We start from the raw sequence: 12,199 nt of genomic DNA, 5'->3' as shown, positions 1-12,199 counted from the left end.
GGCATAAATATATTTTATATGCATATATTTTCAACTTTAATATTATCTAATAATGCAACAATACAAGCAAGTTATCCATCAAATTGTACACTAGGGTTGTACGGTATACCGGTATTAGTATAGTACCGCGATACTAATGAATCATATTCGGTACTATACCGCCTTTGAAAAGTACCGGTTACATTTTAACAGAAGTGTATCGTAAGATTTGTTGTTAAAATAAAGCCAATAATGCAATTTTTTTGTGGTCCCCTTTATTTAGAAAAGTATCAAAAAGTACCGAAAAGTATCAAAATAATTTTGGTACCGGCACCAAAATATTGGTATCGGGACAACACTAGTAGACTGTAAAAATGACACTGGACTTCACGGTTACATTTTAACAGAAGTGTAGATAGAACATGTTAAACGAGAAAGTAAGCAGATATTAACAGTAAATGAACAAGTAGATTAATTTTTTCATTTTCTACCACTTGTACTTAATAATTTTGACAAAATAATGGAATGGAAAATGACACAATATGTTATTGTATATGTCAGCAGACTAAATTAGGAGCCTTTGTTTGTTTACTTACTAATAAAAGACAAGTTGTCTTGTATGTTCACTATTTTATTTAAGGACAAACTTGCAATAATAAACATATGTTTAATGTATCGTAAGATTTGTTGTTAAAATAAAGCCAATAATGCAATTTTTTGCGGTCCCCTTTATTTAGAAAAGTATCAAAAAGTACCGAAAAGTATCAAAATAATTTTGGTACCGGTACCGGCACCAAAATATTGGTATCGGGACAACACTAGTACACTGTAAAAATGACACTAGACTTCACGGTTACATTTTAACAGAAGTATAGATAGAACATGTTAAACGAGAAAGTAAGCAGATATTAACAGTAAATGAACAAGTAGATTAATAATTCATTTTCTACCACTTGTCCTTAATAATGTTGACAAAATAATAGAATGGAAAATGACACAATATGTTCCTGCATATGTCAGCAGACTAAATTAGGAGCCTTTGTTTGCTTACTTACTACTAAAAGACAAGTTGTCTTGTATGTTCACTATTTTATTTAAGGACAAACTTGCAATAACAAACATATGTTTAATGTATCATAAGATTTGTTGTTAAAATAAAGCCAGTAATGATAAATGATAAATGGGTTATACTTGTATAGCGCTTTTCTACCTTCAAGGTACTCAAAGCGCTTTGACAGTATTACCACATTCACCCATTCACACACACATTCACACACTGATGGCGGGAGCTGCCATGCAAGGCGCTAACCAGCACCCATCAGGAGCAAGGGTGAAGTGTCTTGCCCAAGGACACAACGGACGTGACTAGGATGGTAGAAGGTGGGGATTGAACCCCAGTAACCAGCAACACTCCGATTGCTGGCACGGCCACTCTACCAACTTCGCCACGTAATGCAATTTTTGTGGTCCCCTTTATTTAGAAAAGTACCAAAAAGTATCAAAATAATTTTGGTACCGGTACCGGCACCAAAATATTGATATCGGGACAACACTAGTACACTGTAAAAATGACACTAGACTTCACTGTTACATTTTAACAGAAGTGTAGATAGAACATGTTAAACGAGAAAGTAAGCAGATATTAACAGTAAATGAAAAAGTAGATTAATATTTCATTTTCTACCACTTGTCCTTAATAATTTTGACAAAATAATGGAATGGAAAATGACAGAATATGTTACGCCATGTGTCAGCAAACTAAATTAGGAGCCTTTGTCTGTTTACTTACTACTAAAAGACAAGTTGTCTTGTATGTTCACTATTTTATTTAAGGACAAACTTGCAATAAGAAACATATGTTTAATGTATCGTAAGATTTGTTGTTAAAATAAAGCTAATAATGCAATTTTTTGTGGTGCCCTTTATTTAGAAAAGTATCGAAAAGTACCAAAAAGTATCAAAATAATTTTGGTACCGGTACCGGCACCAAAATATTGGTATCGGGACAACACTAGTACACTGTAAAAATGACACTAGACTTCACGGTAACATTTTTGGTGATTTAACCCCCAATTACAACCCTTGATGCTGAGTGCCAAGCAGGGAAGAATGCTGGTATGAGCTTTTGAACATAACCCGTTAACATTAACTACAAGTTGACTTACCTGGCACTCGCTGTATTGTTGAGGATGGTGGTTTCGGAGTTGGCTCATCATGTTTGGAGTGTTGCCTCCCTTCACGGGTACTTTTTTCCCTACATTTTCTGGTAATGGGCTGACTATCCTCAATTATTCTACCCACAGCATACTTTACGAATCCAAAATATGTCCAGAATTCATATTTTGTCAGTTTTACAAGGAGGGGAACATCTCAAGAGCGAGGTCCTTGTGTTGTTTCCCGCCATTGCATGAGCACTAGTGTCTTCTTCGTAGGCGCCGTCGCTGCTGCGTTTTCAAGAAGTGAGCAATGTCGCTTAAAATGTATTAATAAATGACGGTTTTTCGATAATTAAAAAATTCAACGGTTTTACTGACCGTCCGGAATTGCTGCTCACAAGGTCACTGAGGTGGGGACTATGCAGAGGTGGGGAGAGTAGCCAGAAATCGTACTCAAGTAAGAGTACTGTTACTTTAGAGATTTATTACTCAAGTAAAAGTAAGGAGTAGTCACCCAAATATTTATTTGAGTAAAAGTAATGTTGTGAAAAAACTACTCAAGTACTGAGTAACTGATGAGTAACCTGTTCGTTTAATGATGACGGCAACAAATAATGCACAAAAACATAAAAATAGCAATGAGCAAATTCAGAGCCAGAAATATCTCTTAAGCAACTAAAACAATAATACATATTAAATAATAATACATTAACATAAAAAAAATTAAGGCAAATTGAGCCACAATAACTTAACAGCACCATAGGCTCAGTAGGCGGAGATTACAAAGGAAAATAACAAGTTAGCCTTTACGCAAAGCATAAACTGATAGGTGTGGGCTGCATCTGGGAACACACTGTGCACTTCTGATTGCTGTTTCTATGCATGCGTGTGTGTGTGTGTGTGTGTGTGTGTGTGTGTGTGTGTGTGTGTGTGTGTGTGTGTGTGTGTGTGTGTGTGTGTGTGTGTGTGTGTGTGTGTGTGTGTGTGTGTGTGTGTGTGTGTCTTTGTCTGTCTCTCTATGAGGCTGCAGTGCGTTAATAAATGTCCCCACACGATGTACATTTGACAGTGATTCATAACAGGGAAGCTAACATCAGCCTACGGTGACAGCCAAAATATCTACTAACATTACTTACCGCGATGTGCTTCCTCAAATTTGACGTTGAGTTCATGTAAGCTTAAGCTTGTTGCCGCTGAAACTTTATGTGCTGTTAATCACGTGACCGCCTGGCTCTCTTTGATTGGTGAAACGGAGTCAAACGTCACCAGTGACTGCATTTGATTGGTGAAACGGAGTCAAACGTCACCAGTGACTGCATCTAATTGGTGAAACGCAGGCATGTGATAGATCCTACTTTGAAGGTCTGTCTGACAAACCAAAACAAACAAAGCGTGCATTAACAGATCGATAAAAATCAGTAGCGAGTAGCGAGCTGAATGTAGATAAATGGAGCGGAGTAAAAGTAGCGTTTCTTTTCTATAAATATACTCAAGTAAAAGTAAAAGTATGTTGCATTAAAACTACTTTTAGAAGTACAATTTATCCCAAAAGTTACTCAAGTAGATGTAACGGAGTAAATGTAGCGCATTACTACCCACCTCTGGGTGTGGTTGTATTGTATAATAAGTATGTGTCATTGAAAGGGCATTTTATGAATTTCTTAATTTGATTACATGCTATAGTATAATTGTATTGTTATAATTGTATTGCATGATTTTTGCATCTCTTTAATTTAGATAGCCAGGGACTGCAGATGGAAATGAGCTATTTAGCTATAATCTGGTGCAGAACATATCTGTTTTGAGCTTAATATTTCTGTGCATTGTCCCTTCAAATAAAGACTACACTTAACTAAATTGTCCGGAAATTTACCGCGGTTTATCATTATACCGTTTACCGTTACATCCCTAGTATGGCATCAGAGGATTGGTATCGAGTTGGATAAGAAGCTATGTAACCAACAGGAAGCAGTACGTGAAGCAAGGGGAAAAAAACGTCAACAGGACTAAACATATCTTGTGGTGTACCTCAGGGATCAACACTGGGACCAAAATTGTTCAACCTTTATATAAAACGTTGGTATTGTTTGCGGACAACACGACCGTGTTTTGTTCAGGAGCGAACACACAGAAGCTAAGATAAAATAAAAAGAAGAAGAAGTTAACAAATTAAAAGGATGGTTTGAAAAAAAACAGACTATCCTTGAACCTCAGTAAATGATATTAGCTAACAGTAGAAGAGAAAGTCAAACACAAATACAAATAGACGGAGTAGACAATGAAAGGGTGAAAGACATCACATTTTTGGATTAAATAATAGATGATAAAATAAACTGTAAATCTAATATAAAATATGCTTCAAAGGATGGCAAGACATATTTCAATAATATCACTTCAAAAAGTCATTTCATATTTTCTACTGCTCGCTGGTGTTACCATATCTGAGTTAATGTGCAGAAATAGTGCAGAAATATTGGGAAATAATCACAACAATATATTAATTCACTAACGGTGTTACAAAAAAGATCAGTCAGAATAATGCATAGTGTAGGTCACGGGTCGGCAACCCGCGGCTCTAGAGCCGCATGCGGCTCTTTAGCGCCGCCCTAGTGGCTCTCTGGAGCTTTTTTAAAAATGTATAAAAAATGGAAAAAGATGAGGGGGAAAAAAAAAAAATTGGTTTCTGTAGGAGGACAAACATGACACAAACCTCCCTAATTGTTATAAAGCACACTGTTTGTATTAAACATGCTTCACTGATTCGAGTATTTGGTGAGCGCCGTTTTATCCTACTAATTTTGGCGGTCCTTGAACTCACCGTAGTTTGTTTACATTTATAACTTTCTCCGACTTTCTAACACGTGTTTTATGCCACTTCTTTTTCTGTCTCATTTTGTCAACCAAACTTTTAACGTTGTGCGCAAATGCACAAAGGTGAGTTTTGTTGATGTTATTGACTTGTGTGGAGTGATAATCAGGCATATTTGGTCACTGCATGACTGCAAGCTAATCGATGCTAACATGTTATTTAGGCTAGCTATATGTACATATTGCATCATTATTCCTCATTTGTAGCTATATTTGAGCTCATTTAGTTTCCTTTAAGTCATCTTAATTCAATTTATATCTCATGACACACTATCTGTATGTAATATGGCTTTTATTTTTTTGTGGCTCCAGACAGATTTATTTTGTATTTTTGGTCCAATATGGCTCTTTCAACATTTTGGGTTGCCGACCCCTGGTGTAGGTTATCAAGAACATACAAACACTTTATTTATTAAATCACAAATATTGAAATTCAACGATTTGAAGCATTTGCAAACAGCTAAAATTATGCACAAAGCAAACTATAACCTGATACCCAAGAATGTACAACACTTCTTAACTAAAGAGGAGAAATATAACCTTAGAGGAAAATGTCATTTAAAACATGTGTATGCACGCACAACATTTAAGACCTTTAGCATATCAGTATGTGGAATTAAATTATGGAATGGATTACATCAAGATGTCAAACAATGTACTAATATGATCCAATGTAAAAGGGCTGTTCAAACTACAAGTGTCTACAAAGTACAATGAAGAAGAATCTTGATAAACATCATGAACCATCTTTGTTATAAATGAGATATTATTCATCTCAATATGTGAATCATGACTGGTTTAACTATCAAGAGAATTGTTGCGTTTCATTGATGTAAATTGTGGTACAATTACAAGATCAGAACAGTAAGTGAACAAATGTGTTTGTACTCGCTATGAATTTGAAAAAGGGGTTGGATTAATTAAGCTTTGCTTCTTCTTTCTCCAAGTTGTAAAGAGAAATGAGAATATGTAGATCATATGATGTATTATATTGTATCTGTATACTTGTTCATAATAAATTAAAGCATAACCAAAGTGTAAAAATAATTAGGGATGTGCCGATCAGTATCGGCTGATTTACATGGAAAAATAATTGATCGCCATTGACACTTAATACCTTTTCAAAGGTTATTACAAATGCTGATCCCCTCTTGCTGACACTGTATTTATATTTGGTCCTCGAGCTAACAGACTAACTGTGTGTCCCCATACACAGTGTGGAGCCGCTCCTCACAATCATCACATCCATTGTGGCAAATAAACTGCATTTCTTAGTACAGGGTAGGGTTGTACGGTATACCGGTATTAGTATAGTACCGCGATACTAATGAATCATATTAGGTACTATACCGCCTCTGAGAAGTACCGGTCCACATGAGGACTTTGAATATGACCAATGTATGATCCTGTAACGACTTGGTATCGGATTGATACCCAAATTTGTGGTATTATCCAAAACGAATGTAAAGTATCAAACAACAGAAGAATAAGTGATTATTACATTAACAGTAAATGAACAAGTAGATTAATAATCCATTTTCTACCACTTGTCCTTAAAAATGTTGACAAAATAATAGAATGGAAAATGACACAATATGTTACTGCATATGTCAGCAGCTAAATTAGGAGCCTTTGTTTGCTTACTTACTAATAAAAGACAAGTTGTCTTGTATGTTCACTATTTTATTTAAGGACAAACTTGCAATAATAAACATATGTTTAATGTACCGTAAGATATTTTGTTAAAATAAAGCCAATAATGCAATTTTTTGTGGTCCCCTTTATTCATACTTGCCAACCTTGAGATCTCCGATTTCGGGAGGTGGGGGTCGGGGGGGCGTGGTTGGGGGCATGGTTAAGAGGGGAGGAGTATATTTACAGCTAGAATTCACCAAGTCAAGTATATATATATATATATATATATATATATATATATATATATATAAGAAATACTTGACTTTCAGTGAATTCTAGCTATAAATATACTAGTATATTTACAGCTAGAATTCACCAAGTCAAGTATTTCATATATATATATATATATATATATATATATATATATATATATATATATATAAGAAATACTTGACTTTCAGTGAATTCTAGCTATAAATATATATTTCTTTTATTATATATATATATATATATATATATATATATAATATATAATATATAATATATATATATAATATATATATATATATATATATATAATAAAAGAAATATATATTTATAGCTAGAATTCACTGAAAGTCAAGTATTTCTTATATATATATATATATATATATATATATATATATATATATATATATATATATATATATATATATATATATATATATATATATATATAAGAAATACTTGACGAAATACTAAGTCAAGTATTTCATATATATATATATATATATATATATATAAGAAATACTTGACTTTCAGTGAATTCTAGCTATAAATGTATATTTATTTTATTATATATATATATATATATATATATATATATATATATCAAATAAATGAATTTCAGTGTTTATTTATTTACACATATACACACACATAACACTCATCTACTCATTGTTGAGTTAAGGGTTGAATTGTCCATCCTTGTTCTATTCTCTGTCACTATTTTTCGAACCATGCCGAACACCCTCTTTGATGATGCATTGCTGTGTGGCACGCACAAAAGTGCTTTCATCAAATGCACTAGATGGCAGTATTGTCCTGTTTAAAAGTGTCACAACATTGCTGTTTACGGCAGATGAACTGCTTTACGGTAGACAAAAACGTGACTGCTGTTGTTGTGTGTTGTTGCCGCGCTGGGAGGACGTTAATGAAACTGCCTAACAATAAACCCACATAAGAAACCAAGAACTTGCCCTTGATTATTCTACAGTTATAACGTGACTGGGCAGGTACGCTGTTTATATTGTGGGAAAGCGGACGTGAATACTGAATTTCGGGAGATTTTCGGGAGAAAATTTGTACCGGGAGGTTTTCGGGAGAGGCGCTGAATTTCGGGAGTCTCCCGGAAAATCCGGGAGGATTGGCAAGTATGCCTTTATTTAGAAAAGTATCGAAATAATGTTGGTACCGATACCAAAATATTGGTATTGGGACAACATTAGTACAAGGGTTTTTAAACCTTTTGACCTCGCCGCCCAACTTTTTCACTAAAGAGGAACTCTGAATTAGAAATATTACTCTTGAATTTAATCGTATTCAATAATTATATCTATTTATTTAACACATAAACCTTAAGCTCAGGACAGGCTTTTTAAAACAATTAGTATGAAACATTTATTTACATAGCATTATGTTTTGCTAAAATAAATAAACTGAATAAACACTGAATATGTTTCTTAACTAAAGTATCAATAGAGTAAAAGTGGAAACTAAAACACAGCTTCACCACTTTAGTTGTAATTTGTTTTGCTTAAGATTGTGTGTACAGAATGTGGCTTCACTCCCAAAGGACAAACTTTTCCTCGATGAAATGAAACACTCAAAGACAAAAGTAGTACTCACGCTTTCTTTCCGCAGATGGACCCCTGGTACCAGTTCCGACAAGTGCTGAAGTACTTCTTCTTGGTCCCCATGACTTGCTGCAGAGCGCACACATTGGGCCTGAGGAATGCGCAAGGTGTTAGAAACAGCAGGTAAAACACAGAACTAACACTCTTAAATAGAGATGGCCGATAAATGCTTTAAAATGTAATATCGGAAATTATCGGTATGTTTTTTTTTATTATCGGTATCGTTTTTTTTTAATTGATTTTATTTTTTAATTTTTTTTAATTAAATCAACATAAAAAACACAAGATACACTTACAATTAGTGCACCAACCCAAAAAACCTCCCTCATTCACTCATTCACACAAAAGGGTTGTTTCTTTCTGTAATTAATATTCTGGTTCCTACATTATATATCAATATATATCAATACAGTCTGCAAGGGATACAGCACACATGATTGTGCGTGCTGCTGGTCCACTAATAGTACTAACCTTTAACAGTTAATTTGACCCATTTTCATTAATTACTAGTTTCTATGTAACTGTTTTTATATTGTTTTACTTTCTTTTTTATTCAAGAAAATGTTTTTAATTTATTTACTTCTTTTATTTTATTAATTAAAAAAAAAAAAAGGACCTTATCTTCACCATACCTGGTTGTCCAAATTAGGCATAATAATGTGTTAATTCCACGACTGTATATATCAGTATCGGTTGATATCGGTTTCGGTAATTAAAGAGTTGGACAATATCGGAATATCGGATATAGGCAAAAAGCCATTATCGGACATCCATCCATTTTCTACCGCTTATTCCCTTTGGGGTCGCGGGGGGCGCTGGAGCCTATCTCAGCTACAATCGGGCGGAAGGCGGGGTACACCCTGGACAAGTCGCCACCTCATCGCAGGGCCAACACAGATAGACAGACAACATTCACACTCACATCCACACACTAGGGCCAATTTAGTGTTGCCAATCAACTTATCCCCAGGTGCATGTCTTTGGAGGTGGGAGGAAGCCGGAGTACCCGGAGGGAACCCACGCATTCACGGGGAGAACATGCAAACTCCACACAGAAAGATCCCGAGCCCGGGATTGAACCCAAGTCTACTCAGGACCTTCGTATTGTGAGGCAGATGCACTAACCCCTCTGCCACCCTGAAGCCTTATCGGACATCCCTACTCTTAAATTATTAAATTCAGTTTGTGTGCACCCATCCAGCTATATAAAGACAATGTATGAGACACACTGTGCCAATGCAGTGGTTTTTATACAGTACGCCCCACTTTTCGTAGGATTTCGTTTTTGACGGAACATTTTCGCCAACATTTTACCGGGTTTTGGTTTACCATCTCTGCTATCGAAAAGCCAAACATTGGGCCCCATTCAGCAATAAGTTCCTAACTTTTCCTCTTATCTTTCTTCCTAATTTCCTAAAAGGAGTCCATTCAAATTCATGGCATGTTCTTAAACGGCCAAATTGTTCCCACCCGCTGTTCTTAAGTTGCCGACTGCCAAATGGTTAGCGCGTCCGTGTTGATCATAATTTGCATATAAACACGCCCTTATTTCCCCAATATGCATATGTAAACACCTTTAATTTCGTAATTTGCATAGGTGAACGCCCTTAATTCCCCATATATCCCAGCTAAAAAAACATTGGTGAATACAAAAATCTCCTTAAAAACCTTGTATGTGGGCCTAAGAACAAAATTTGTTCTTAAGAACGGTTGCTGAATGGGGGCCCCTTGTGCCTAACAAACAATCGCTAGGAGTGTAACGGTACTTGTGTTCATATTCAGATTTATTAGTACGGAACATTCGCTACCCCAAGCTGTCTGTACAATGGTACCATGGTTTTCTTACGCACCAATTTTCATACGACTTAGTTTTTGACAAACATTTTCACCAAAATTCTGCCCCGGGTTTTGGTATTTCGGTTGTCGTACGGCCAAACACTGCGTGTAATAAACTAGTCGGTTCGCCTCCGTATTGTTCCAAAGAATAGTGCGCCCAGAGTATCCCACATGTTGGTGACTCAGTCGCTGAGATTTTTTTTTTTATATAACCGCAAGATAATCCACCATGGGGCCAAAGAAAGTCACGAGTGCCAGCACTTTGATAAAGAATGTAAAAAAAGCCACTGATTAATTCAAGAAATAACTTGAGGCAAAGGTACCTCCTCCCTCTCTGCTTCTCGCGGTCTTTGCCAGGAGTCAGTCTTCAATCAAGGTAAAAGTGATGTTAAATGTTCATGTATCCATTTCATTGGTCATCTATATGTATTTTTGCTTTGTTTTCTGCATTTTAACTTGTAATTATTTCCATCTGTTTGGGGTCTGGAACTGATCAGTTTGAATTAACATTATTTCTTATAAGAGCACGATTCGGTTTTGATTGAACCCTTTTGGAAGAAATTACAAAGAAAAAACAAGGTAAAACTGCAATATCTGTATAATATTTGCCATGCATTAGCTATCTTAATTTATCAGGACTTAATAAGTTATTGCTGAGTTCAGTGGTTCTCCAACTTTTTTCGTTAAGTACCACCTCAGAAAACACTCCCAAGTTTCACCATAATGACCAACATTAAAATACAGTAGCGTAGTAGACGTACGTGTTCATTAAAAACAAGGCAGAGGTTTTATTTAACATGCATATATAATATTTTGGCCACTGTAACATTACACACCGTTTGAACAGTAACATTGTGTTTAAATATAGGAACATAAAACACTACTTTAATTAAGTGATTTGGCATTTAAATAGGCAAACTATCACTAATTGCAGAGACACAGAGAAGGTGTAGTATTAAATAAGCTCTGCTTCTTCCCGCTCCTTTTCATAGATGTAGCGAGTCAAGCATGCCCCAAATGTATAAAGGTCATATATAAAAGTCTGCAATAAGAAAAAGAAATTATATATTTCCTTACCCCTCTTTCCTTGCACGGATGCGACTGTGCGCGACTATTTTGTCATAGGCTGACGTGTCGGCCTCGTCCAACACGCAGGAGAGCACAAAGAGTGCAAAGGTGGCGGCAAAGACGAGCTGCATCCTTTTTTTTTTTTTGATTCCCCCGCTTGCCCTTCCAGACCCAAAGTGATGAGGGCTTGACTCAGAGTGGGAGTTTATATACGCGCTCTCACTCTCCTCCAATCCAGGAGGATGACAACATCATGCATGCACTACCAGGAACCTCTCAGAAGAAGGCACCACACACACACACACACACACACACACACACACACACACACACACACACACACACACACACACACACACACACACACACACACACACACACACACACACACACACACACACTCTTGTATTTCTTGCCTTCTTGAGACCTGAGAAAAATGCCTACCTCTTTAGGACCAGCCTTTCTAGATATATAAAGATTTGTATTTACAACATTAATAATATATACATACTATGCAAATATAAAAAAGCTTGTTGCAAAAAATTAGTTAGAAAAACGTAGAATTTTGGCAGTATTATAATAAGTCCTCATTTTACTCAACGCAAGTCGAAATTTCACAAGAAAAACTGAACATTTGTGTGATATTATGATAAAAAGTTGGAATTTCACTCAATTACAATCGCACTTTTACAAGAAAAGCTAAAAAAAATTGGCAATTTTATGAAAAAAGTAGTACAAAAGTCACAATTTTATAAAAAAAAA

The 12,199-nt window shown here is 35.5% G+C and overlaps 1 protein-coding gene across 1 annotated transcript in view; it reads right to left on the bottom strand.

Annotated features, from left to right (window-relative positions):
• postnb (periostin, osteoblast specific factor b) overlaps positions 1-11,618 on the bottom strand; it is a 63,232-nt gene extending 51,614 nt beyond the window's left edge. Inside the window, exons 1-2 of the mRNA XM_061972521.1 lie at positions 11,447-11,618; positions 8,526-8,624 (exon numbers count right to left, since the gene is read on the bottom strand). Coding sequence (XP_061828505.1) covers positions 8,526-8,624; positions 11,447-11,568 — 221 coding nt within the window. The 5' untranslated portion in view covers positions 11,569-11,618. The remainder of the gene's footprint in view (positions 1-8,525; positions 8,625-11,446) is intronic.
• Positions 11,619-12,199: the final 581 nt, after the last annotated feature.

The sequence above is a fragment of the Nerophis lumbriciformis genome, linkage group LG17, assembly GCF_033978685.3.
Source record: "Nerophis lumbriciformis linkage group LG17, RoL_Nlum_v2.1, whole genome shotgun sequence".
NCBI lineage: Eukaryota > Metazoa > Chordata > Actinopteri > Syngnathiformes > Syngnathidae > Nerophis > Nerophis lumbriciformis.
The sequence above is the reverse complement of the archived record's forward strand: the minus strand, read 5'-3'. Positions and strand labels throughout refer to the sequence as shown.